This window comes from Pimephales promelas, chromosome 23 (genome assembly GCF_988280905.1).
Source record: "Pimephales promelas chromosome 23, fPimPro1.hap1.1, whole genome shotgun sequence".
In the NCBI taxonomy this organism is placed as follows: Eukaryota; Metazoa; Chordata; class Actinopteri; order Cypriniformes; family Leuciscidae; genus Pimephales; species Pimephales promelas.
Window position 1 is genome coordinate 1,550,133 of NC_142791.1, and position 25,586 is coordinate 1,575,718.

Below are 25,586 nucleotides of genomic sequence, written 5' to 3' on the forward strand. Positions count from 1 at the left end.
TTTGCAGTTTGCACTGAAACTCATTTGGACCTTGAACCGTTTGGTTCCCATTGAAGTCCATTATATGGAGAAAATCCTAGAATGTTTTCATCAAAAACCTTAATTTCTTTTCGACTGAGGAAAGAAAGACATGGACATCTTGGATGACATGGGGGTGAGTAAATTATCAGCAAAAGCTTTTTGAAAAGTGAACTACTCCTTTAACCATCACCAAGAACTAAAGATAACGACTGAAATTTAAATACTAGATTGCTGTGAAAGAACTGGTACCTTGATTGCAATTTAAGTCACTTTGGATTAAATATATATAAAGAGACTGATACTGTATTAAAGTTGAATTTTTCTGCATGTTTTCCAGCGTTTGCTCAGGGCAGCTGTTACGAGCCGTTTGTGAAGTATGGGAATTTCTCCACGAGTGATCCTGCGTTTGGAGTCGGTTCTGTGGCCGAGTTCACCTGTGAGCCGGGTTACACACTGGAGCAGGGCGCTGTTATTCTGGAATGTGTAAATTATGAAAATCCACAATGGAATGAGACGGAACCAGCATGCCGAGGTGATTTTGTGTGTGATTGAACAACAACATGCATGTGTGTGTATTTATATATACAAAATAATTATACACAGTGCACCTACATATATTATGTAAACACAAACTTTTATATATATGAGACTTTTATATAATTTATATATATATATATATATAGAAGGACTTGTTTTTTTTTGTTATTTAGTTTTTATTGTTATTGTTCTTTTACATGTTCGAAATAAATAAATCAAATCGAATCAAATTATTAAATAAAAATGGCTTCGCACAAAACATTTCAGCTACAATTCTTCTCTCTAACTAGTTTTCTTATTCGCTTATTATCTTCATAATCCTTTGTTCTACAGTCTAATCTTTAGTTTAAGGGTACAATATGCAGGATATTTCGCCACCAGGGGTCGCACCACATCGCCATTTTGCTCCAACCTATTCTTATTTCTTAATACTAACTTCCCAGGAGGACTTCAATGCATCATTTGTGTTTTCCAGCGGTGTGCAGTGGAGAAATAACCGATTCGGCAGGTGTGGTGCTTTCTCCCAACTGGCCTGAAGCGTACGACAAAGGTCAGGATTGTATCTGGGGTCTACATGTGGAAGAGGACAAGAGGTTTATGCTGGATGTCCTGGTGTGAGTAAGATGGTCATGTTTTAGGACTGGCCTTTAGAATGCTTTCTCTTCTCTATTTGTGTTTGGTACAGTTCACCAGCTTCCAATTACAGAGGAACAGTGTGTGTAATGACAGATGATTAATTGATTAGCAGAGACACGGAGGCCACGCACGGACTCATTAACACAGAGCGCTAATGGACAGGTGCCAGGCTCAACACCTGGACAGGGATCAGTCCTGCACATGCTAACTCAAGACAGAGGAGCTTCTTCAATATCTCAGTCACTGATTATGGGATGTGTGCTTCACATCTTTCAAAAGCAGTCATTTTTAATAGAGCTTTAACAGAAAACCACAGGGGAGTTAGGATATAGCATGGGTTGGTGTTTGGGTTTTGGTGCGGTTTAGGGTTGTGTGGGTGAGGTATTTGTGGGTATTTTTAAGGTATAGGTAAGTTTGAAGTAATATGATTGTGTTTTAGGCAGCTCACGGTTGAGGTTTGTGGTGTGTGAGTGGGGTATGGATTATTTTTAGGACTACTTTGATGATGTCTTTATTTCCTTTCTGGACAAGGACAGTATATAATACACGCATTTACAATGGAGGGACAGAAAGCTCTCGGACTAAATCTAAGATACATTAACCCTCTGGGGTTCTCCGGGTCAATAATGACCCGAAGCGCTTAAATAAAAAAAATGTTAAAAATCGTAGCTTCATCGGAATGGTCCGAAACTTGGTGACTTTAATGGTACTTGGTATATGAACTGACACCCAAAAAAATGGGGACAGGATTTGAAAAGTCTAAGTGGTCGTAAAAAAAAATAGTCACACTCAGGACCTTCGGGTCAAAAATGACCCGCATAGGAAATGAATGGGATATTGGCAAAAATGTGAAAATACTGAGTTTTTTGTGCGTACAAATCAAATCAGCAACGATCTTGAAAAAAAGCACACAACAGTGAAGGGGTGAATCTATAAAACATCAAGAGTGCAAAAAACACACACACAAACACACCAAAAAATTCAGATTATACATGTGTTTTGCATTTTTAATAAGCTCAGTTTGTCCACGAAATGGCATCCATCTAATTTCAAAAATTGCTTTTATGAGGCCCAGGCTTGACTCCAAAAATGAAATACAGCTTTAAAAAAAATAAAATAAATAAATAAATACATTTTAAATATTTTTTTCTATTATATTCAATGGGGGAAAATTTGGTCATAATTATTTCATTAATAATAATTATAAATTTCTGTATTTTTTGAAATTTTCTCAAAACACCAAAAAAGAAAAGAAAAAATATTATAAAAAACGAGTAAAAAAAAAAAAATTATGAATTTCTTTTTTAAATATGAATCCCGCCCTTTGGGTCAATTTTGACCCGAATTTCCCGAGTGTGACTGTTAAACGAAGAACCCCAGAGGGTTAAACTGAGTTCTGAAGATGAACGGAGGTCATGGGACGACACGAGGGAGAGTCATTAATGACATCATTTTCATTTTTGAGTGAACTAACCCTTTAAAAATGAGCCTGTTTGTTGGGGGAAAAACATCTCAGTCCACTGATCATCAGGATTCTTCTTAATTTATAACTCTGCATTGTTTTTCTCTCAGGCTGTGAATATTAACACAGCTCATCTGTGACCTTCCCAAACAACAGAACCCGAAGGGCTGACAGCGGTGTGACGGCCGCCCTGAGGGTTCTGCCTCTCCGCTTTCCAACATTGCACTAAATAAATCTCATTTCTTTGTGAAATGTCACTTCCCCACTGAAGAGGTAAACGCAGCCTCCCGATAGATGGAGGAATCTAAACATCGGCCTTTATTGCCATTTAGCATGACAGAATGGAAAACATGATTGATTCTCAGCGAGGAGACTGTTGTGTAAAAATCTCCCTAGGCTGCGTAATTTGTTTTTCCCTTGCATTACTCATGTTAGTTCAGGAATGAAGATGAATTGCAGAATGACGTCAACAAACCATCTGGGGAACAATGTGACAGCTTCTTATGTTAGGATGGCAGCGTTGTTCTTAATTAAAGGGATAGTTCACCAAAAATTAATTGCTTTAAACCTGTATTGTTTTGTTTAGTTGAATACAGTCATATTTAGCATTCACTTTAATCACTTTAAACAATCAGATTCAGTTTTGCAACTGTAGGTTATTTAACAGATGAAATTAAATGCTTTTATATGATATAATTACTATAAATTGTACTAATGAATTGAATGTTAATGTAAAATTATGGTGGGAATTTTTCAAAACAATGAGCTTCTTTAAAGGAGTAGTTCACTTTAAAAAAAAAAAATTGCTGATAATTTACTCACCCCCATGTCATCCAAGATGTCCATGTCTTTCTTTCTTCAGTCGAAAAGAAATTAAGGTTTTTGATGAAAACATTTCTTTATATAATGGACTTCAATGGGAACCAAACGGTTCAAGGTCCAAAAGAGAGTTTCAGTACAAACTGCAAACTGTTCAAAGGGCTTTAAACGATTTCAGATGATGAATAAGGGTCTTATCAAGCGAAACGATCGCTCATTTAATAAAAAAATTAAAAAAAGTTTAAGTTTTATAAGCTCAAATGCTCACCTTGCTCTGTTCTGTGATGCGCGTTTGTGACTCTCCCGTTCGAACTCGTTCATCAAAATGAACGAATCTTTTCCCGAGTCGACTCGTTCATTTCGTTCGTTTAATGAACCAAATGAAACGAAAAAAGATTTGTTCATTTTGATAAACGATTTCGAACAGGAGAACTTTGTTATGTTTTTATTAAATGAGCGATCGTTTCGCTTGATAAGACCCTTATCATTCATCGTCTGAAATCGTTTAAAGCCCTTTGCACAGTTTGCAGTTTGTACTGAAACTCTCTTTTGGACCTTGAACCGTTTGGTTAGACTGAATAAAGAAAGACATGGACATCTTGGATGACATGGGGGTGAGTAAATTATCAGCAAAAGTTTTTTTAAAAGTGAACTACTCCTTTAATGGTGTGCATTCATGTGTGTTGCTTTATTAGTCTTCATCTGGGGAAGAATGACCTGCTGACCTTTTATGATGGTGATGACCTCACAGCCAACATCTTGGGCCAGTACAGTGGTTTCCTCCCTCGATTCAGACTCTACACCTCTACGGCTGACGTGACCATCCAGTTTCAGTCTGATCCAGCCTCCAATGTCTACGGATACAACAATGGCTTTGTAGTGCATTTCTTTGGTGAGTGTACATTAGTTGCAGTTACAGTAATGCAAAAGGAGTATGTCTGTTCATCTAGAGCTTGTATTCTCCTGAATGAATCATGATGGTAAAGTGATGGTCTCCCAGTGTCAGGTGCCAACCTGCTTGGCACTGGCAGTGGCCATTCCAGGCATGAACTGAGATTGGCAACTTAATGGTAAAAATGGAAAAATCAATCTTTTTTCCTTCTGATAACCAAATACTAGAAGTGCCACGTAACGACACGTGCACAGAGCTGCCAGAAATCCTTAATGGCTGGAAGAGCACATCTCATCCTGACCTGACGCATGGAACCGTGATTACCTACCAGTGTTACCCAGGCTTCCGTCTGCAGGGCTCAGAGATCCTGATGTGCCAGTGGGATCTGACATGGAGTGGAGACGTTCCCCTCTGTGAAAAAAGTAAGAGCTAACGTCACACTTAAAGGTCACACCAGATCATTAGTGCTAAAGTCACTCAGGGAAAACTTAATTAACATGGTGTTAATGACAGCATAGGTTTAAAGCTGTTGCCACCTGCTGGTGAATTAAGGTTACTACATATAAAGCTCAGCAGAGAGCACCCTATCAGTAGAGATGGCAGGAACCTTGTGTGGGTTTAGCAATGGTGATATGTTGGTTAGAGAATATTTTGATCATAATCAAATTTTAAAAAACTGCAATAAGAGAAATGTATATTTATTATATTTTAAATAATTCCCATTAAAAAATCCCTCAATATAATGATAAACACATGCACATATCCCTTATTTACAAAAGGATTCATAAAAAAAATATTATATAATATTTGTAAAAAAAAAAATATTATACAGTAACCACTTAAAGAACTATAGTTTCTTATAATTAAAGATATCATTTAAATTATACATTTATCATATATATATATATATTAGGGCTGTCAAACGATTAATCGCGATTAATCACATCCAAAATAAAAGTTTGTGTTTACATAATATATGTGGGTGCACGGTGTATTTTATCTTAAATATACATGCATGTGTGTGTATTTATATATACAAAATAATTATACACAGTGCACCTACATACTGTATATTATGTAAACACAAACTTTTATATATATGAGACTTTTATATAATTTAAATATAAGGACTTTTTTTGTTATTTAGTTTTTATTGTTATTGTTCTTTTACATGTTCGAAATAAATAAATCAAATCGAATCAATTTATTAAATAAAAATGGCTTCGCACAAAACATTTCAGCTACACTTCTTCTCTCTAACTAGTTTTCTTATTCGCTTATTATCTTCATAATCCTTTGTTCTTCAGTTTTGGGGAAATGTACACACTTTTATGTTGTGATTTTTCATTTTCTCCTATGTTTTTATTCGTGACATTTGTCTAGTTATGTCATGTGAGGATCCGGGACTAGTGGACAACAGCCGCAGACTGGTGACCGGCTCTCGTTTCGCCGTGGGCTCGTCTGTCGAGTACATCTGCAACAAAGGATACTCCCTTTCTGGCCCTGGAGTGCTCACTTGCTACAGCAGAGAAACTGCAGACCCAAAGTGGAGTGAAAAACTGCCCAAATGTGTCCGTAAGTATCGGTCAGACAGCAGCATAACAAGAAATCCAACCTAAACTGACTTCAGTTCTTACACTCTACCGCCATCTAGTGGATTTCAGGATTACTGCATTCCAGCAGCCTGATCTGTGTTTGTTTCTTTAGCTGAGAGATATGAACCCTGCAGTAACCCCGGCGCTCCCTCCACGGCCATCCAGAGCTCAGAGAAAGCTTTCTTCCAGGCGGGAGAGACTCTGAGCTTCACCTGTCGTTTAGGTTATGTGCTTCAGGGTGAAGCCACTATCCACTGCATCCCGGGACATCCCTCTCAGTGGAGCGGTGCGCCTCCTATGTGCAGAGGTAGGAACTGCACTCTTAAAGTCCTCATCGTTACACACAAGGGATGCTCCACCCAAAAATCATTTACTCACCCTCAAGTTGTTGCAAACCTGTGTGAGTTTCTTTCTTCTGCTGAACACAAAGGAAGATATTTTTGTTGTTTGATAGTTGTTTGGCACCATTTACTTCCATAGTATTTGTTTTTTTCTACTATGGAAGTCAATGGTGCCAAACAACTTTTTGGTTACAATAGTTCTTCAAAATATCTTCCTTTGTGTTTAGCAGAAGAAGGAAACTAACACAGGTTTGCAACAACTTGAGGGTGAGTAAATGATAGCATAATTTATATTTTGGGGTGGAGTATCCCTTTAAATGTCATTGAGTCTCAAAAGTTGTTTCTGGTGTTTTTCAGCTTCTTCGAGAAACATTGAGGAACACAGGCTGAACGGTAATACTTCTTCAATATTATCAACACTTTACAAACACGGCTTAGATTAAGCAAGGATTAGGCTTTAGTTCAATTAGGCGGCATTTAAGTAGCTTTTATAGATGTGCTTTAGAAAGAAAAAAACATTACTGATGCACATCTTGAGACAAAACAATAGCACTGACAGGTTTTAAGATGTATCAGAGCAAGAAACTGGGGGATTATTTTTTTTAAATGTTCTGTAAAATGTCCACATTATAGCTGCGGATTCAGAGTTTGATGTGGAGGGCGTCAACATTGCCATCGCAGTTCTGATTCCTGTTGCAGTGGTCCTGATGCTCATCTTGGTCTTTTTCCTCTTCATTTCAATGTAAGTTTGAAGGGCAGGGAAAATGACACGGTGCTTATTGTTTTGGGGTTTGTTTTTCCACTAATAAGGTTGTGTCTCTGCAGAGCTCAAAGCAAGACCCTTCAGCTCCCTGGGTCGTCTTCTCCACCCTACGACAACATGACTGAAGAATCTGCGTTTGACAACCCCGTGTATGAGACGGGAGTAAGTATGGATGCCATGAACCTCAGAGACGTGGGATCTCACAACACCATCGTCCTGTCCTGATCAACCCTGCCATTTTATCATTCAACCTGTCATCTATTACTTTGACCTGACCCGCAGAACAAATAACAGGGATCTGAACAGAACAGTTATATGGCTAAACAGCCAACAGAGACATATCATTTTATTTTAAAGGCCAGTATTTATAATGTAGCAGTATCAGTCTCATAATGGCGCTACTTAAAGTACAAAGAAGAAATGTGAAATTATTTTTGAATTTGGAGCTTTCTAGACTGAGAAAAGCCACAAAATGTATTTTTGGCTTATGTGGATGAAAGACAACAACTCCCAGAATGCACTTGCTTCGCTGCCCTAGGAGGCCACGCCTGCCGGTAACAGAGCGCAGTAGATTTATTCCAGACAAAAAATATATAAATCTCTCGTCTCAGGGGGATATGAGCACGGTAATTCGAAAATACTACAAGTTTTCTACTAAGCTTAGTTAATGCTAAATCCGAAGTATCCCTTTAAGAACTTAGGACCATATATCATAAAAATATCTTCATGATTAAATGAGCAACATGTTTCTTGGGGACTCTTAATACATTTATTATTTTTTTTATTTCTTATAACATTTTAACATTTTCAAAGAAGTTAAAGAATGCTGCTATGCACATGAAAGGGTAAGAATAAATACAATTCAGTGGAGAAGGAAAGACTCTGATGCCCTTACAAACATGAAAACGTTCATTTTAGAGGTTAAAAATAATTTTGGCTTGAAGCCATGGGTCATGGGTAGCTAAAACTCAGCAGATGGTGTGTGTGTGTGTCATATACACTCGACATGTTCTCTAATTAGACGTTCTAATACTTGTGTGTACCTCATATTAACCTAAAACGCATCCCGTAATCATACAGCATCCAAGATTATGTCATTCACTGTTATCTTCTGAATGTGAAAAGTTCAGACCAAATTACATTTGAAAGATTGTGTAATTAATTATTAATGTTTAGTTAAATTATATTACTTTTACTTGATTGGATTGTTTCATGACTCTCACAGGACTTATTTTTTTATGTTTCATCATTTTTGTGTTTCATGTTTTCATGTTTCCTTTCTCTTGATTCAAATAATGAAGCTCTTGAATTGTGCATTATTGCATTATACATAGATAAACATGTCTGAGTTCAAAGGTTTATGGTCTGTCGCATTGTTTTAAGAAATTCAGCAAGGATGCATTAAGATCATTTACGTAAAGTTTTCTATTTCAAATAAATTTTGTTGTTGTTTTTTTACTTTCTATTTGTCAAAGAATCCTAAAAAAGGATTTCCAAAAAATATATTAAACAGCACAATGGTTATCAACATTGATAATACTGTTACATTGGAATTTTATAGTTAAAATGTAATAAAAATAATAATAAAACATTCATAATAATAATAAATGTGACTGGAGTAATGATGCTGAAAATTCAATAAATAATATTTAGCAATATGGAGGTTTTTACAGTATCTGTGATCAAATATGTAAACTTGTTGAGCATAGAGACTTCAAAAATATTTTCAAATTCTTACCGACCCTAAACTTTTGAACGGTAGTGCAATTAAAGCTATTCTATAATATCTGACTTCCAAAGCTTTGTATTTTTTATTGAAATGCATTTTATTTGTTTTAAATATAACTTGCATCACCAGGCTCTGAATAAAGACAATAAGACAAAGAAAAAACACTGTACTGTTCTGAAATTGTATTTGTTTATCTTTTCAGGATGCAAGGCATTACGAGGTGTGTATGTAAAATCCATTATGGAAAGTATTTTTTGGCATCTCTCCTCTTTTTCTGCTGGGCTCCAGTTCATGTATTTTTTTCTCTCTCTAAGACTTCTGCCTGCACTGGTGGACAATAGGGTGTTATTTCTGTAGCACATACGAGCCTGAGGTTTGTGTTGTACTTTTATTTGTCCGCTAAAACATCCCAAGGCTCACAACTTAAGGTTGGACTATATCAGAGAGCACCAAGATGGTTCCTGGTTTAACATTGAGGAACAACAGTGATGGAAACCATTTTCTCCCACATGCAGCAAACGACTGAGAGTGTGAAGGTGGGAGAGTGTCCGAGTGTCTTGAGTTCCACTAGTGATGGTGATAAAGACATTTCTCTATGTATAACACACTGTCGCTGCATGAGGGCTTATTTGCAGAACACTTTGTAAATAAATTGTCCAAAACTAGTATGAGTTTGTGTTTATTGTGCATTGTGTGTAGCTGTGAAACTTTTATTTGACCGAGACAACAGTTATTCATTTAACAGCACCTATATATACTATATAAAATTATAGACTATGTATTCTATTATAATATACTTGTAATTAATGGACATAAATATGTATTTTAACTTATCTAAATATTTAATATCTTTATATATAGGATATATCTAATTACATATAACCATGAACGAACGAATGAATCCACCGCCATTGTTCAGGGCTCACCGGTGATTTTATAGCTAGTAATAAAAAAATGGTTTCATCTCTTCCTTTACGCGCATTGGTTCATGTTACGCCGGCGACGAAATAGTCCAATCAGAGGCCAGAGAATTCCCTCACAATACAAAGAAACTCGAACACGTAAACAAACCGGATCAAAGCTTTTGCTTTCTATCCCTTACTGGTTAGGTTACTGAACAAGCTCCTCACACCCACACAACAAAAAATACTGGAGATTCACATATATGACCCCGTCGACAGAGAGGCTTTATAAACGGAGGAAAAGAGCAAGATGGCTACACTGTTGACGGGTAGCGATGCCTGACCGCGAACGAATCATTGTCTTGAACCGGCTCTTTTTTAAGATCCATTCGAACCGATTCGCAAAGCGTTTGTAAAACACTCGAACGTAAACAACGCAAAGTTCAGACAAAAGTTAAACCTAATAATTTTCTCACTCCCATATTGATTTTAGATGCATGTCTTTATTCATTCTGTTATGAAAGAAGAATGGCAGAATTGCAGATTTAGTTAGAAAATTATTACAATTTTTTTTCTGGGAAACTTTGGTTATAAGCTTGTGAGGTGTGTGATATGACCATTAAACAATGCAATAATTTTAAATAATAAAATATGTTTTATAAAATACGTATTTAAATATTGAATATTACATAAATATTAAACATGATGTATTAGAATAGATAATAAATATATCAGTGATGGCAAACCAGTGAATTGATTCTACTGCACCGGCTCACCAAAACGAACCGATTCTCTAAACGAATTGGATTCCCAACTCAGATAACTGGCCCACGCATGCGCACACAGATTTGTGCGTCAGTTAGCGCGAGCGTTCCTTCATCACAACAGAGACGCTTTGCTGTTAAGTCGCTCTTTCACCGGGAGAAAAACGTCTGTTTTTCGCCGCTGCCAGTTCCTCGGATGAGTTGTTCTTCGGGGGGCTTGATGTTTGACGTCTTCACATCATGGACTTAATGATAATTCCTCTGTCTTTATTATTCCTTCTCATGCCGGGCCATAGTCTCGCACAGCACCGGGGATAGAGGCCTCCGCGCGCCTGCTCGATTAACGGAGAGCCCGCGCGGAGCCATAACAGACACGGGCGGGATTTCTGAGGCGATTTTAATAGAAGTGAGAGGCTACTCAACTGACAGGAGTCGGGGTGTAGCGGCTTAGGGAGTCAGAAACAGTCCTGGCCTGTGTTGATGTGGGGTAAAATGGAGACCCCGACGATCGTGTACGATCTGGATACCTCCGGCGGGCTGATGGAGGTAAGAGTAAGACAAACACACTCATACACCCGATTATTCCTCGCGTTACTGCCTGTTTAGTATTCTCAATGTAGCGGCTAATTGCTCACTAATGTCATCCATAGGCTCCCTTCACGTGAACGTGCGTGCGCGCGCTCACGGTCACGGCCCAACAATGGTTTGAGCGGCTGATGTGATGTAAGACGCGTGCAGATGTTTCACTAATGAGTTTCTGAACCTCTCTCGCTTTTCTCCTGCAGCAAATCCAGACTCTGCTAGCGCCGCCCAAGTCTGAGGATGGAGAGAAGAGGACCAGGAAACCGGACAGGAGCACCAGGAGAGCCGGCAGGGCCACCAATCACGACACCTGCGACAGCTGTCGGGAAGGAGGGGACCTGCTGTGTTGTGATCACTGCCCCGCTGCCTTCCATCTACAGTGCTGGTGTGTGTGATGCTGGAGCTGGGACAAAATTGGGCCCAGGACTGTGATGCTGTTTTAGTTGGAGCGCAGAAGTAATTTGTGCTGCATTTTTGCTGTGACAACTCAGATTTGGCTGAGGTTTCTTCTTGCATCTTCAGATGGAACATTATAGAGGCTGTGGTTTGTTAATTTATATGCTGTCTGATGTTTCTTGAGCAGGAAGCTGAGAAATAATCATTAACTACGGGCATCTGAAGGCCACCCACCATCACGTCTCCATTATGGAGAGATCTGATTGAGATTGAGATAGATTTTCCTTAATCATCTCACTCAGATTGTCAGATGTTTGCGTGATCGTACGGCTTTGTTTACTACAGTCGACATGAAACGAAAATTACATCTTTTTTTCTAAATGCATGTTTTAGGTCTTCTTGTGATCAATTAATCTGTGCTGGTTGTTTTTTAAAGGACAAACTTCTCTCTGATGATGTATGCAGGACTTGTCCCGGCAAAAACAGTCACCCAAATCTCAAATCCAATCAACAGCCGATGCATAGAACCAAGTTACCACCCTAAATTTTTTTTTTCTTTTTCGATAATCCATTATGGGAGCAAAGATCTGTCACTATTTCCATTTCTTTGCTGCTTTGAATCTCACTTTATGCTGCTGTCGGTCAGCTTGAAAGAAGGAAGTTTGAATTTCGAATCTTCCCCTCCGTATTTTCTCATTGTCCATTTTGTTTTGGGAGCTGAAATGATTCCATGTGTGTTTGAGGAGAAACACATGCAGCTGGTTCTGTGCGGCCCACGGGCCCCGGGAAACCTAGCCTTCGTTTGTGTAGTCTCGAATAGAGTTTCTGGTCTTCAAACAAGATCTTTTAATGGGTCACTCTTTACTGTTTTTAGATGCATCCGTTTTTAAGTTATTTGAAAGGACTGTGGCATATTAGAAAGTTAAAACAGGTTTGCATTTGTGTTTTTACCCAGTTTTTGAAGTAATACAGAATCCGAGCTTCGTGGCTGATTTCTTTTAAACCATCTGTAGAACAGAAGTTTAGTCGTAGTCTGTTTGCATGTGTGCAGTGCATTAGAGAAACAGAAACTCGTTACATAATTAGCTATTGATTTCGCATCTCTATGCAGGCTGGGTGTATCTCTTGTATTCATGTTTAACGTAGGCCTGGCTTTAGAAGCTGCCGAAGTTATAGTATCATGTTTTTGTTTGCTTTATTTGCATGACACACTTAGACTCAGAGTACACTGGAGTATAAAGCTGGTCTGCCGTCCTATGCTCGTTTATTGTAGTGTTGAATGGCTGTCCATGCCTTAACTGTTAATGTTTGCTCTCGATTAGATGAAGCCTGTAGTTTCACCTCTTGACTTTGTTTACATTTCCTCAGTAACCCGCCAATGAGCAGAGAAATGCTGCCCCCTGGTGACTGGATGTGCCATCGCTGCAGCGTTCGCAAGAAGGTTGGTGTCCACTCATGTCTTAAATTTGACCCTTTTTATCTATCCAATTTTTGCATGAGAATAGTTTAGAAATCATTGTCAATAATTGTCAAATTGTTATAATTTGAAAGAAAATATATGAAGACTTATTAATTTTTTTTTTTTTTTTACAGTTTTAGTATTATTGCAATAGTAATATTTATTCGATTTTACTTTTACAATTTAAATAAAATATTATTTTTAATAGTAATTATAACATAATATTTAAAAACAAAAAAATGATAATAATGCTATTATCATTGGGGCTAGTCAACTTTTTATTTTATTTAAAAAAAAAGTCATTGACCTAGACTGATATAATGTTTGGCATGCTGGATTTGTTTTTTTATTTTATTTATTTATTTATGTTTTTTTCTTTTTTTTTAAATCAGAAAAGGGAACAGAAAAAGGAGCAAATTAACGGTTTGTTGGAGCATCAGCTGGTGAAGCAGACGCCATCTCCGGCTCCTGAGCAGGAATGTGGGACATTACGTCTGGATCCCTCCCTGGGGTCGGGCGGTACAGGGCTACGGGCCGCCGTTGCTCAGGTACGGCTCTTGGAGGGGCGACCCAACAGCCGACCTGTGACCCCCAACTCCAACACTTCTTCTAATGACACACCCACACCTTCCGAGCAGAATGACATGGAGGAAGACCTCCTGGACGTGGAGGAAGAGGCCCAGGGTTCTGAGCCTGAGCTCTTGAATTCAACAAACACCCTCAAAAGACCGTTTGACCTCCTAATTGCCGCTGCCATGCAGAGGAACCCAACGCAGTTCCAGCTTCCAAATGATCTCACCTGCACGTCTGCACTTCCAGGTACAGGACATCCTGATCTAGGGCTGCACAATGTTTCAAAATAAATTAAATTTTACGCAATGCTGACGTTGTTAACATTAACAATTTGAGAATAAAGTATAATTTGCCAGTTTTACGTGATATGATAACTTATAAGCGATTCTTAGATTTACTGCAATATCAGAACCAGAACAAAAGTGGATGTTTCTTACTAGTTCAGATGACATTTACCGGTGAAAATTATTATGTCGGTCATACTTTCAAAAAAAAATTATCTGTGATTCTGAATGCCGGTATCGACACCGGCACGGTGACTGACCGACACACACACTCCTCAATGTGTTCATCCACGCTGTGCCGTGTCAAACTACAACTCACGTAAAGTTGATATTCCGCGAATGACTGCAATTGCAGATTTCGAACAGAGATGGAGACAAAGAGGAAAAATTCGGACTGAAGTTGTTATCTTGTAGAAAAGTATCACAATGAGTTTGAAAAAAACTTGTGTAAAAATTGTGTGAACAACAGATTATGTATGATTCTAAGATGTGATGCATCTATTCTCCTCTTTTCAGGCACCAGCAAAAGACGACGAAAGGACGAGTTATCAGGCAAGAACGTTAAACGGCCACAGCATGAGCTGGACAATCATGGACTGGTTCCACTGCCGGTGAAAGTGTGTTACACATGCAGCAGGTACAGGATCTAGTATTCTTATATATTTGTTTTTATTTTAATTAATAGGACTACTTTTTAAGAAATGAAACATTTAAAGTTTGAAAATATCATTGACTAGCGCTGAGAGAATGTTCAACATTCATAATCGAACTGACGATGCTGTCATTTGCATTTTGTATTGTGTTTTCGCAAAAGCCCTCGATTTTCTTCAGATAATGCTAATCTAATTTGAAAAATATGTGATTATTGATAATTATGGTGAATTTATTTAGAAGCAGATGAACTGCTGGATTTTTTGCCGCATTGTTAAATCTGATTTGATGCTCAATAAATATTTCTTATTATCATCAATGTTGAAAACAGTTGTTTTTTCAGGATGCTTTTATGACTAGAAAGTTGTAAAAAGCAATATTTATTTGAAGTAAAAAAAATATTTTGTAACATGATAAATGTGTTGATTTAATGCATCTTTGCTGAATAAAAGCATTTATTTCTTAAAAATAAAATTACTGACCCCAAACATTTGAGCAGTCGTGTAAATTTGAGAAATAAATAAATAGTCTTTTATTCTGTCTTTTTCTCACAGGAGCTGCCGAATGGCTCCACTGATCCAGTGTGACTTTTGCCCTCTCTTGTTTCACATGGACTGTTTGGATCCGCCTCTCACTGCCTTCCCAACAGGCAGATGGATGTGTCCCAACCACATCCAGAACCTGGTTGTAAGGAAGCTTGCATAAAACAAAAATCAAAACTTGTAATAGCTTTTAAATTTGTGCATTTCCACATCCTAAACTGAATAAACGCCGTTATCAACATGCCATTCTCTTCCTTTGCTCACAGCTGAGCCAGAGAACCTTGACCCTCAGCAACCGCTGCCAGTTATTTGACCAGTTTCAGGACCGCATATCCCAGCACGCCGTCAAACTTGACTTCCTGCAGAGGATACATCGGGAGCACACCCCTAAACGGCGGTCGGCTTATGCTCAAAGCAAAAAGACTCTGAAGGTGATCGCTCTTTACACTCGCTGTATGACACCAGTGATTTTGTTGAAACTCACACGAGATATCGATTGGTTTTCGCAGGTTCCAGATGCCATAAAGTCACAGTATCAGAACCCTCCCTCTCTGATGGCCCCGGCAGGGATCCGTGAAGGGGAGCTCATCTGCACCGGCCTTACAGAAGCTTATGTCCCGCAGCACTTAGCCAGTGAAGATGAACAGTGTCAGGTGTGTATTAGGCGCCATGCTGCTTTTCTATTCAGTATTGTTTCTGATCCAGAGATCTTATTCTGTTAATGCTTTTGTGCAGTGGCTCAAAGACGTCATCTCGCTGCAGTGCAGCATTATGAGGCATTTATGGAACAGACAAACATCTCCTTGGGATTCAGAGGACACAGAAAAGACTGATCTGAAACTCAGAGATTCCTGCCAGAGCGCCGCCTCACAGGGCAGGTCAAAAGTTTCCTGTCCTTCATGTACTGATGGAACGTGTCCGAACTGTAAGACCACAAATGGCCCTGTCGAAGGATTGGTTCAGTCCAATGGAACCCAAGAAAAGACAGATGACCATGAAACGCCTAGTTTACCCATACCCGCTTCACCCAAACCTACAAACTCTGGAGCCATTATCAAGACAGAGGATGCCGGTTTAAAGCCCTGTAGTGGCACTGCTCCTGCTTGTGTCAAATCTGAGAACAGCACTCCATCATCTGACCATAAAAAAAGTCCAATAGCTTCAGACACAGCTGCAGCAAAACTCTCAGCCTTAACAGTACATGCTGTTAAACCGCAGAAAATCACCTCAGACACCGCATCAAAAGGTCAGAGATCTCAATGTTTGCTTATGTAGTTATGTGCTTTATCACCTGGCTTGTTGCAACCCTTTAAAATACTGAATGGCTGCGTTCTCTTCTCAGATGGAAAGGTCGGCTTGGACTCTTTGATGGCAGGAAGGGGGGACGTCTTTTCTTGCACAGAACCTAACATGTCAGAGCTGTCCGGACGAATAAAGGACATCACGTCGAACAGCGGAGGTGTGTTTATGTTTAAGAGAGAGGACTGTTGATTCTTGAGGAACTTAAGATTTAAGATTAAGCGGAAAGTGTAACTTTAAGTATATGAAATCCCTTACACTTCTAAATTAAGCATTGTTATAACAAAACGTTGAATTTAACTTCTGATAGACTACATCATGACTTGGGGAAAAATGTAATTGTGAGATTATTTTTTTTCCCTGATAATTTTTTTTAAGGTTCCAGTGCTTGTTTGTAAGCTTGTTCAATTTGCAGACTGATCTCATGAAATGGCGTATGTGTGACACTTCAATTCGTATTTCCATTTTTGGTGTGCCATCAACAGGCATAATCGCTTTTCAGCGTGTGTATGACTTAACGTTGCATTACTGTATATATAAATATATGATCTACCCCAATCCCGCCCCTAAACCTACCCGTCACTGGGGTTAATACAATTTATGAGTCTTCCCCTACCATCCTAGGAAAAAAATATCTCTCCCCAGATGTAGATCTACATTTTGCTTAGTTTCGCTCGGACATTTAACGGCGTGTACTTGGCGTGTATTCAGAGAGAAAAATAGAAAAGGACCCAAATTCAAAAGACAGCAGCATTTCGTAATCATTGTGAAATCTTTTTCGTATTGCAGAAGTTGAGCTCGGCTCATTGGACGAGAAGTTTATCAAGCTCTTGGCTTGGCAGCGGATTCAGCAGCTCTTTGAGTTAACAACCTCTCCTGTTCAGAGCAGTTCTCCTTCATCCGTGTCACCCGCTCACAAGAAACGCAGTGAAGGTATGAGGTTGTATTCATTACGCTCTTATTGTTATAAGTTAGATGCGCACGAACTCTTGATGTTTCCGTTCACAGCCCAAAGCAAGGAGGTACAGACGAGAGCTTCGTTCTGTTCGGTTACGGGAAAGGGAACGGCTGTCAGTATGTGCTACAGGAGTCTGTACATCGGGACAGGTGATTATCATCCTGTGACTACAGGAAGTGCATCATCCCACAGTGCTGCTCCGTACAACGGTCTTTTCTCATTGCAGGTGCCGATATGGATGTGTGCCTTACAAACTACGGGCATTGTAACTACGTTTCAGGGAAACATGCCTGTATATTTTATGATGAGGTATGCTATTTTAAACTATTAACATAAGGACAAAGGTTTCATCTCTTGAGTGTGAGTGATTAAATTGGTTCTCTCCTCCTCCAGAATACAAAGCAGTATGAACTGCTGAACTACAGCGAACATGGGACAACCGTTGACAACGTATTATATTCCTGTGACTTCTCTGAGAAGACGAGCCAGAGCCCATCCAGCAACCTGCTCACCAAAGTGCAGAACATTATCCGTGAGTTATTTCTTCCAGAGTTATGACTTTTCTTTCATATTTTGATGGACATCCGAGTGAAACAAACTATTGGAAAAGAAAAAAATGTAGGACGGGGACTTAATTCTCAGCTGAATGCGAGCTTGGTTTAGAGAACTGATTAGAGAAGTCTGAAAAAATTAAACCAATTGGGTAACACTTTACTTGAAGGGGTGTGCATAAGACTGACATGACAGCTTCATAATCATGACATGACATATGTAGGGTTATGACAACTGTCATTAAGTGTCTTTCGCTCAATAATGACATTTTGAATGCAAATATGACATTGTTTAAAATGTCTTTATGTCTAAACCAATATATCATAACCTGTGAGTGTCTTTGTCGTGACAACTTGACATTAAATGAAGTTAAACTGTCATATGGTTGGCTTTGACATTGGCTGTCATGAGGCCATTATAACTGTGTCATGAATATTTTTCGTGACCTCAACTACAGTGAATTGCAGTGAAATTCTACTAATTGAATTTGTCATTAAAAAGTTATAATGGCTTCATGACAGCCAAAGTCAACCAACCAGCTGACGGTTTAATGTAATGTTAACCAGCTTTCTTAAGTTTGATCATTAATCTGCTATGTCATGTTTATGACAGGTTGTGTTGTCTTAGTAATGTCAAGTTATCATGACAAAGACACTGATAGGTTATGATGTATTGGTTTGTCAAGGTGTCATCAAAAACAATGTTATATTTGCATTAAAAATGTCATAACTGAGCGAATGACACTTAATGACAGTTGTCACAAACATGCATAAAACTTCCTAACACATGTCATGTCATGATTATGAAGTTGTCATGTCAGGCTTATGCACATCTCTTCAAGTAAAGTGTTACCAAAATTCCTTAATAGAATAAATAAGTGAATTTCCATGTCATGCCAACTTAAAAAAAAAAAAATGTAAGTATCAGTATTAACTCGAGTGTGTTTGCAGGACGCTGCAGGAAAAAGGAGCAGGAGTCGTCTGCAACGGCTGTGACCTCTGCAACCGAGGGCGGTGTTATGAGCGGCCAGTCCCACGATGCTCCCATCACTCCCTGTAACTGTAAAAACAGCGGCTCCAGTTTGATCGGAGGCAATGGAGCGGGATGGGAAGGCACTGCACTCCTCCATCATGGAAGCCATGTCAAACTGGGCTGCCTGCAGTTTATATTTAGCATCACAGAGTTCGCCAACAAGCCGCTTAAAGAGGAGCTCACCACCTGCAGCCTCACTCCCACACCTGGCCAACAGGGGGAGCAGCTGAGCAAGGCCACGCCTCCTTCGCTCCAACACAACCTCGTCACGTAACCCCTCAAGCACCGGCCTGTACAGTTTGAACGGTTTCCTAATTATTTAATTGTTTATACATTTGCATGAGGTGAGTTTTTTTTTTTTTTTTTCTCTAATTTCTTCAAGACTAGGCAGGTTGCACATTTTGTCTCAATGCAAGACTTGCGTTTTTAAAGGGAAACTTTGATCATCCTCAAAGCTCAAAGAACCAATGAGCCGTTTTCACGTGTAAAGAAATAAAAAAAACATGTTCTATTTTGTGCCAGTAACAATACTTTTTATACAAACATGCATTTTCTTTTATTTCCCATAAAAACGGATGCTTTTATTTATGTATGTCCTCTGGAGCGCATTCAGACCTGGTGTTTCTTTAGCCTGACACGAGAGACTCATGTACATATGTGTATGTATTCATGTGAATAGCCAGAGATCCACACGATTCAGTGTGCAAAAGTGCTCCAGTTTGTATTATTTCGGTCGTGCACCAGTTGGTGACCTTTATGTGTCTGTTTAATGTGTTCTGTAATTAGTTTTCACCAGGTTCTTGTGTCAAACTATGTAAATACAAAGCAGATTTTAAATAACATGCTTTAGAAATCCACCAGCTTGTGTTCATGTGTCATGCTTACTAATTCATCGACTCTTCTCTGTAAGATTAGTAGTTTTCTAAAGTTAGCATTACTGTTGCTTATTTAGACTAAAGGTTTTTTGAAATATCTCCAATGCAACGTATTTAGACTAAAGGGTTTTGAAAAATCTCAAATGCAAAGTATTCATGTGCCTAACCTGAATGTGAATGACGCAAATCTTATGATTGGTTTAAGAAAAGATGTGCTATTTTTCTCCAAGCAACCAGACTTAACATTTTCATCTAGTTTATGGTAAAACGTGAATCGGATCATTTTACAAAGGAGTGATTTAAACCAGGAGTTTTCAATTTTTTAGATGCCCAATGACCATCCTTGTTATCCCCATTCTGAAATACAAAAGGCAGCTACTGTATATATTTTTATTTTAAAAGACCAAATTTATGCTGTGTAATAATATTATAATAAATTTGGAAAACAATATTTAGTTTCTATTTTAAGACTGTCAAAATCCTAGCTACAGAAGCTAATTGGCAACTGTATAGAAGTGGTAGTGAGTTTGCATGGACAAGGAACACTCACATGTTTCCTCAGACGGTGTTACAAAAATGCGCATTTCAGTGTGAAGTACATAAGAGCATCAGAACAGTAGCGTTATTATTACTAATGTGGGCGGGATAATCGGGATTGGCTTCAGCAACACGTCTTCCTGTTCAGACTAGAGCAAACCGAGCTCTCTTTCATAAGCAACTATAGCTCGTTCCTGCTCTGTTCTTTCGGACATGTTTACCGTCCTGCTTGTTTGCGGAGGACTCGTCGGCCTTTACCTGCTGCTCTGCGTGACGGTGCTGCGACTCCCAAAATGTAAAAGTACAGCCAAACTGCACGGGAATACGGTGGTCGTGACTGGTACGTGTTTCGGTTTTAGGGCGTGCGTTTATTGTCCTTAAACAGTTACGCGTGACCATTTAAATCATTAGTCGTTTTAAAACAGATTTTAAACACATTTTAGTCGTGTTACCCAACGCAGACAGCTGAGCTAGTGCACTGACGGTTGCACACATGATAAGCAACTGAACAGATATGATTGACATGTGAGCTGGTTTATTTCCAGGAGCAAACACGGGTATCGGCAAAGCCACCGCGCTGGATCTGGCGAGAAGAGGAGCTCGAGTGATTCTAGCCTGCAGGGATGAGGGCAGAGCTCAGGCTGCTGTCACAGACATCCAGAAGGTGAGAGAGAGACCGTTTCTACTAATATAAAAAATAAAAGTTCCATTAGGGACTCTTATAGGGTTGTTCTGCGTTTAAATCTCGGGACTTGTCTTGCATGCAAAATGTTGATATTTTTAAAAATGTATTAATTGGTATTTTATATGCAGATGCAAACCTGAAACACTAGAGTAATAAAATAATGATTCAATAATTATTATATGAAAAAAAAATGTTCACAAACGGCTGTTGATTGGCCCCGCGCTCAGTGAAGAAACTGGAAGCATGTGACAACGCCGTTTATATAATGCTTGAGTTGCAGTTTCTAGAGAGCACCATATAAAATGTCCGTTTATTCATAATAAGATACTGTAACAGTTATTTAATTGAAAATGTACAATGAGAACTTTTTACAAAATAAAATAAAATCTAGTTATGAAACTCAGCCCATAAAGCGAGATGGTGCTCACTGCGGAACATGAAATCCACGGGGAGGAGTCGGATCCGGATCCAACTCCTCCCACCTTACATACACCTAAACCTAACCAACTCCGCCCCCTGATCTCTAAACCCACCCCTAATCCCTAAACCCAACCCTAATCCTACCCATCTCCACCCCTTGGATCGTGATCCGACTCCTCCCCGTGGATCTCATGTTCTGCATTGAGGTGCTACTGCATAAAGCACATCCTCTCTAGTTTTACTCTTACCAGCCCATCCTCTGTTACTCATCTACTTGTCAATTATCGTACACAAATCGAAATACCTTAAAGGGATAGTTCACTTTGAAATTAATGTTTGGTATGTTTTAGCTTACCTCAAGGGCATCCAAGATGTAGGTGTTTTTGTTTCCACAGCATTTTCAATTTTGACATTTTTTGGTTGTTCGGTTGACGGTTGTTGTCTGTCAGTCATATAATGGAGGTCTATGGTCACCACCTCAAAGAGCATGCACAGAGAAGTCAAAATTAAACATGATTTAATGACTCATGAATGCAAGTACACACTGATGGCCTAAGACACGAAACGAGCGGTTTGTGTGAGAAAACGAACGGTATTTATATAGTTTTTACCTCTTGTTAACAGCCGTCGAACTGATTTGAATCAGATGTCAAACTGAACCGAACAGGTTATAACTGTGTGTTCTATGTTATAGATCAAAACGTGAAAATATTTAGAGGCTTTGTTCACCACAGACCTTATTTCAGGCGATTTAGCAAAAACCCATTCAAAAATCCCATAGGCTTTAGAGCGAGGGAACCGGGAGTGCTAAAATGCTAACTCACTACAGCGTTTTGGCCTACAGAGTGACGTCGTAACTTCGGCACTCTATATACTGTTGATTATAATGTAGCCTATAATAATGCAATATTTGTGCCTAATGACTTATGTAACTTGACCAGTGCAAGAATATTCGTCTAAAATAATCAGCTTCAGAATCATGAATATTGTTATTCTGGTGTCACCAACCATCGTCTTTGGGTCCAAGCCTATTCATTTAAACGCACAATGTAATATCAAATTTAGCATTTTAATCAACAGTACATTTTATATTAACCTTTTATCACGTCTTGGAGTATCGCAATAATATCGTATCGTTCGTGATATGTATCGAATCGTGACATGAGGGTATCCTTACACCCCTAATATTTGTATATGTACTATGAGATGCATACTAATACTTGATGCTGTGTTTTTGTTATCTTGTACAGCGACCTTGAGCTTGGAAAGGCGCTTTATAAATAAAACGTGTTATTATTATTATTATTAAATGTGTGATCCTGTTATATAAGTTTGCTGAATGAATTAGCATTTCATTGCCATAATTTAATGCTGTACTGATTTGGAACACAGGAAACAGGAAACAAAGAGGTGGTGTACATGCACTTGGATCTGGCCAGTCTGAAGTCTGTGAGGTCTTTTGCCGAAAACTTTCTCAAGAAAGAATCCAGATTGGACATTCTTATCAACAATGCAGGTAGCTCTCAAATATATGCAATTTTATTGTATGCATTGTTCAATTCAATTTGTGCATCTGCATGTTTGTAGGACTTGTAATTGCTGGCAAGACTGAGGACGGCTTTGGAAGGATCTTTGGCGTCAATCACCTCGGTCACTTCCTGTTAACCGTCCTGCTGTTGGAACGGTTAAAAGAGTGCGGCCCCAGCAGAGTGGTGACTGTGTCTTCAATGGCCCATTGGTGGGGGAAAATTGATTTCAACTGCATCAACACTCATAAAGACCTGGGTTTAGGAAATTCAGCGTTGGCCTTAGTGAAGTTGTACGCTCACAGCAAACTCTGCAATGTCCTCTTTACACACGAGCTGGCCAAGAGACTCAAAGGCACAAACGTCACCTGCTACAGTCTTCATCCAGGTCAGTAGACGTTCTTTATTCTCTGAAAAGCAGCTCTTGATAAAGTATCGTAGGTCATATGCAGTTAACGCTGATTTATGTATTAAAGGGGCCATTAAAACCGACATCGGTCGTCACAGCAATCTATGGTGGCGGATGATCATGGCACCGATTTTGCTGCTTTTCTTCACGGATGTGGATTCTGGAGCTCAGACGTCTCTTCACTGTGCTCTTCAAGAGGGCCTTGAGCCCCTGAGTGGACGCTACTTCTCTAGCTGTGCGGTGCAGAATGTTTTTGCTAAAGCCAGAGATGACGCAGTTGCCAAAAAGCTTTGGGAAGTCAGTGAGAGTCTCGTCGGTTTAGCATGAGAGCATAGATGTGCACTTGCACAGTTGACTCAACTGTATTGGATAAAGCTTATAAAAAGTCTGTGTAGAAGACTTATGGTTCAACTTCATAACATGGTCTGAACGCCAAAAAGGGGCTGTTTAATTCCTCTAATAAATATGTTATTTGATTGTTTGTAGTGTACAATATCACTTGTATTTTATGTGATAAAGTTACCGCTATATAAATCCTGTGAATGGCTTTGTCATACCGGAGTAAAGACGTAACACATAAAAGGCGTGTCGGGATGATGAGGCCTGTAGGATTACATATTTTATGGTTCCAAATAGAGCCCGACCGATAAAGGATTTTGAAGGCCGATACCGATACAAATATTTTTGGGTTTTAAAATACGATATTCCGATATTTTCTATTAAATATTGTTGGATTTCACACATGACGTGTAAAAGAAAAGCTAACTTTTCTGCATGAGATACGTTTGATAGTTTTTCTCTATGTCTAAATGTTCACTCCTCGCAAGTATAACTTACATTTTACAATGCAGGGACTGTAACTAGAGATATACTAGTTACAAATACAGTAATCATTACTTTATTTAGGCAGAAAAAGTTCATTGTGGTTTCCAAGCTCATTAATGTTAACGTTAGCGGTCTTCCACTGATGATAGTGGCATTAGCTAGCTTTGTGGTTAGCTAGTCTATGATAAGCCATAATTTAGCAATAGATAACATACTGCAAATTGTAAAACAGATTTTCAATATAACAGGCCAAGGAGAGATGATTGAAGCGTGTTTCGTCCATTTTTATTTTATTTTTTAAATATTCATTTATCGGCCATTATGACTGCCGATACCGATATTTTGGAAAATGCCTAATATCGGCCGAAAATATCGGTCTGGCTCTAGTTCCAAAACAATAGTATACAAACTGAGAAAGTGCACACACTGTTTTTTATTTTGAGGCAATCAAGGTTTTGGACATTAACCTCTTGACACATCTCAAAGATCAGTTGGGATCTTTTGTTGATCTAATCAGGCTGATTGGATTAGCATCTAAAGGTTCGGAGTTACACTGTTACGTGATGAAATCAGGTAACCAGCTGAATCATGTACTTTCATTTACATGTTTTGTTCAAGAGTCCCCTCCTCTATGTAACTCCTCTTCTGCCCTTGTAAGGTGTATACAGACTACAGTATTGCAACAGCAATAAAAGAATCCTGCTTAAAAAGATACAAACCGAGTCTCCTGGTGTTCAGTACAGGAGTTCCCAGAACTTAAGAAGAAAATGTTTTCAACAGGCCTTTAGTATGTTAATTGTGTCACCTCTCCCAGTTCAAATATGTGGTTGCTTTAGTAAAGGAACAACATGCACTATCACCTATGGACTGCATGTGTCAAAAGCACGTCAAGAGACGTCAACAGTTCTTCTTTGAACCCAATGACACAATAACTACATGCTAATGTGACTCAATGGTTTGCCGCTGAATGGTGATGTCAAGATATCAAACAACATTGAAGTATTTTCCTAAATTTTACCAATAATATTTATGTATAAATGTATATGAAGAGTTCAGATGCAAAAGCCTCTAAATGCCATTTGAAATTTTCTTCTAAATTGACCATTTTTACCCAGCTTGTATATTTAAGTTCAGTAATTTCACTTAAATGACAATCATTGCCATTTAAGTGAAATTACTGAACTTAAATATACAAGCTTGATAAAAATGATCATTTTAGAAGAAAATTTCAAATGGCACTTAGAGGCTTTTGCATCTGAACTCTTCATATATATATATATATATATATATTGTGTTCACTTAATTGGGGTGTTTATTTGATATTTGTTTCTAAACAAAAACAATTCAGAAATGAAAAGACAAAACAGCTCATATAAAACCTAAGAAATTTAGTTAATGTAAAGGTTGTTTAAAAATGATTGTATCCAGTCGTTAACAAAACATGATGAGATATACAGATAAACCAGCCTGGCATTCAAATCTTGTGGCATTTTACAATATTGTTTGTGTTTGCTTGAACA

General features: G+C 38.6%; 3 protein-coding genes across 5 annotated transcripts in view; all 3 read left to right on the top strand.

The window, feature by feature from the left end:
- Positions 1 to 9,477, top strand: part of sez6a (seizure related 6 homolog a) — a 47,050-nt gene extending 37,573 nt beyond the window's left edge. The window contains exons 8-18 of one of the 3 annotated variants that reach the window (XM_039678024.2): positions 359 to 553; positions 1,034 to 1,172; positions 4,171 to 4,367; positions 4,595 to 4,789; positions 5,751 to 5,942; positions 6,075 to 6,269; positions 6,661 to 6,696; positions 6,937 to 7,045; positions 7,129 to 7,228; positions 8,998 to 9,015; positions 9,110 to 9,477. In XM_039678024.2, the coding sequence (XP_039533958.2) occupies positions 359 to 553; positions 1,034 to 1,172; positions 4,171 to 4,367; positions 4,595 to 4,789; positions 5,751 to 5,942; positions 6,075 to 6,269; positions 6,661 to 6,696; positions 6,937 to 7,045; positions 7,129 to 7,228; positions 8,998 to 9,015; positions 9,110 to 9,136 (1,403 nt within the window). In that variant the 3' untranslated portion in view covers positions 9,137 to 9,477. Of the gene's footprint in view, positions 1 to 358; positions 554 to 1,033; positions 1,173 to 4,170; positions 4,368 to 4,594; positions 4,790 to 5,750; positions 5,943 to 6,074; positions 6,270 to 6,660; positions 6,697 to 6,936; positions 7,046 to 7,128; positions 7,819 to 8,997 lie in introns of those variants that run through there. The other 2 variants (XM_039678025.2, XM_039678023.2) reach the window with 2 other exon arrangements.
- Positions 9,478 to 10,534: 1,057 nt separating this feature from the next.
- On the top strand, positions 10,535 to 19,646 carry phf12a (PHD finger protein 12a). Its single transcript, XM_039676754.2, has 15 exons — positions 10,535 to 11,007; positions 11,247 to 11,428; positions 12,808 to 12,880; positions 13,291 to 13,717; positions 14,272 to 14,392; positions 14,961 to 15,093; positions 15,215 to 15,379; positions 15,458 to 15,601; positions 15,684 to 16,194; positions 16,291 to 16,407; positions 17,037 to 17,180; positions 17,256 to 17,354; positions 17,432 to 17,514; positions 17,599 to 17,737; positions 18,708 to 19,646. The coding sequence occupies exons 1-15, from the start codon at positions 10,942 to 10,944 to the stop codon at positions 19,061 to 19,063; spliced, it is 2,760 nt and encodes a 919-aa protein (XP_039532688.2). The 5' UTR covers positions 10,535 to 10,941; the 3' UTR covers positions 19,064 to 19,646.
- Positions 19,647 to 20,294: 648 nt separating this feature from the next.
- On the top strand, positions 20,295 to 23,723 carry dhrs13a.1 (dehydrogenase/reductase 13a, tandem duplicate 1). The gene is made up of 5 exons (XM_039676755.2): positions 20,295 to 20,541; positions 20,747 to 20,865; positions 22,699 to 22,822; positions 22,894 to 23,220; positions 23,309 to 23,723. Exons 1-5 carry the CDS (start codon positions 20,415 to 20,417, stop codon positions 23,566 to 23,568), a joined length of 957 nt encoding a protein of 318 aa, XP_039532689.2. The 5' UTR covers positions 20,295 to 20,414; the 3' UTR covers positions 23,569 to 23,723.
- The last annotated feature ends 1,863 nt before the right edge of the window (positions 23,724 to 25,586 follow it).

Bases quoted from the DNA above. Each gene is read 5' to 3' on its own strand.
- phf12a (XM_039676754.2), top strand. From the start codon at position 10,942: ATGTGGGGTAAAATGGAGACCCCGACGATCGTGTACGATCTGGATACC. The intron at 12,881-13,290 runs GTTGGTGTCCAC...TTTTTAAATCAG, and splicing joins GCTGCAGCGTTCGCAAGAAG to AAAAGGGAACAGAAAAAGGA. The intron at 17,515-17,598 runs GTATGCTATTTT...CTCCTCCTCCAG, and splicing joins CCTGTATATTTTATGATGAG to AATACAAAGCAGTATGAACT.
- dhrs13a.1 (XM_039676755.2), top strand. From the start codon at position 20,415: ATGTTTACCGTCCTGCTTGTTTGCGGAGGACTCGTCGGCCTTTACCTG. The intron at 20,866-22,698 runs GTGAGAGAGAGA...TTTGGAACACAG, and splicing joins CTGTCACAGACATCCAGAAG to GAAACAGGAAACAAAGAGGT. The intron at 23,221-23,308 runs GTCAGTAGACGT...TATGTATTAAAG, and splicing joins CTGCTACAGTCTTCATCCAG to GGGCCATTAAAACCGACATC.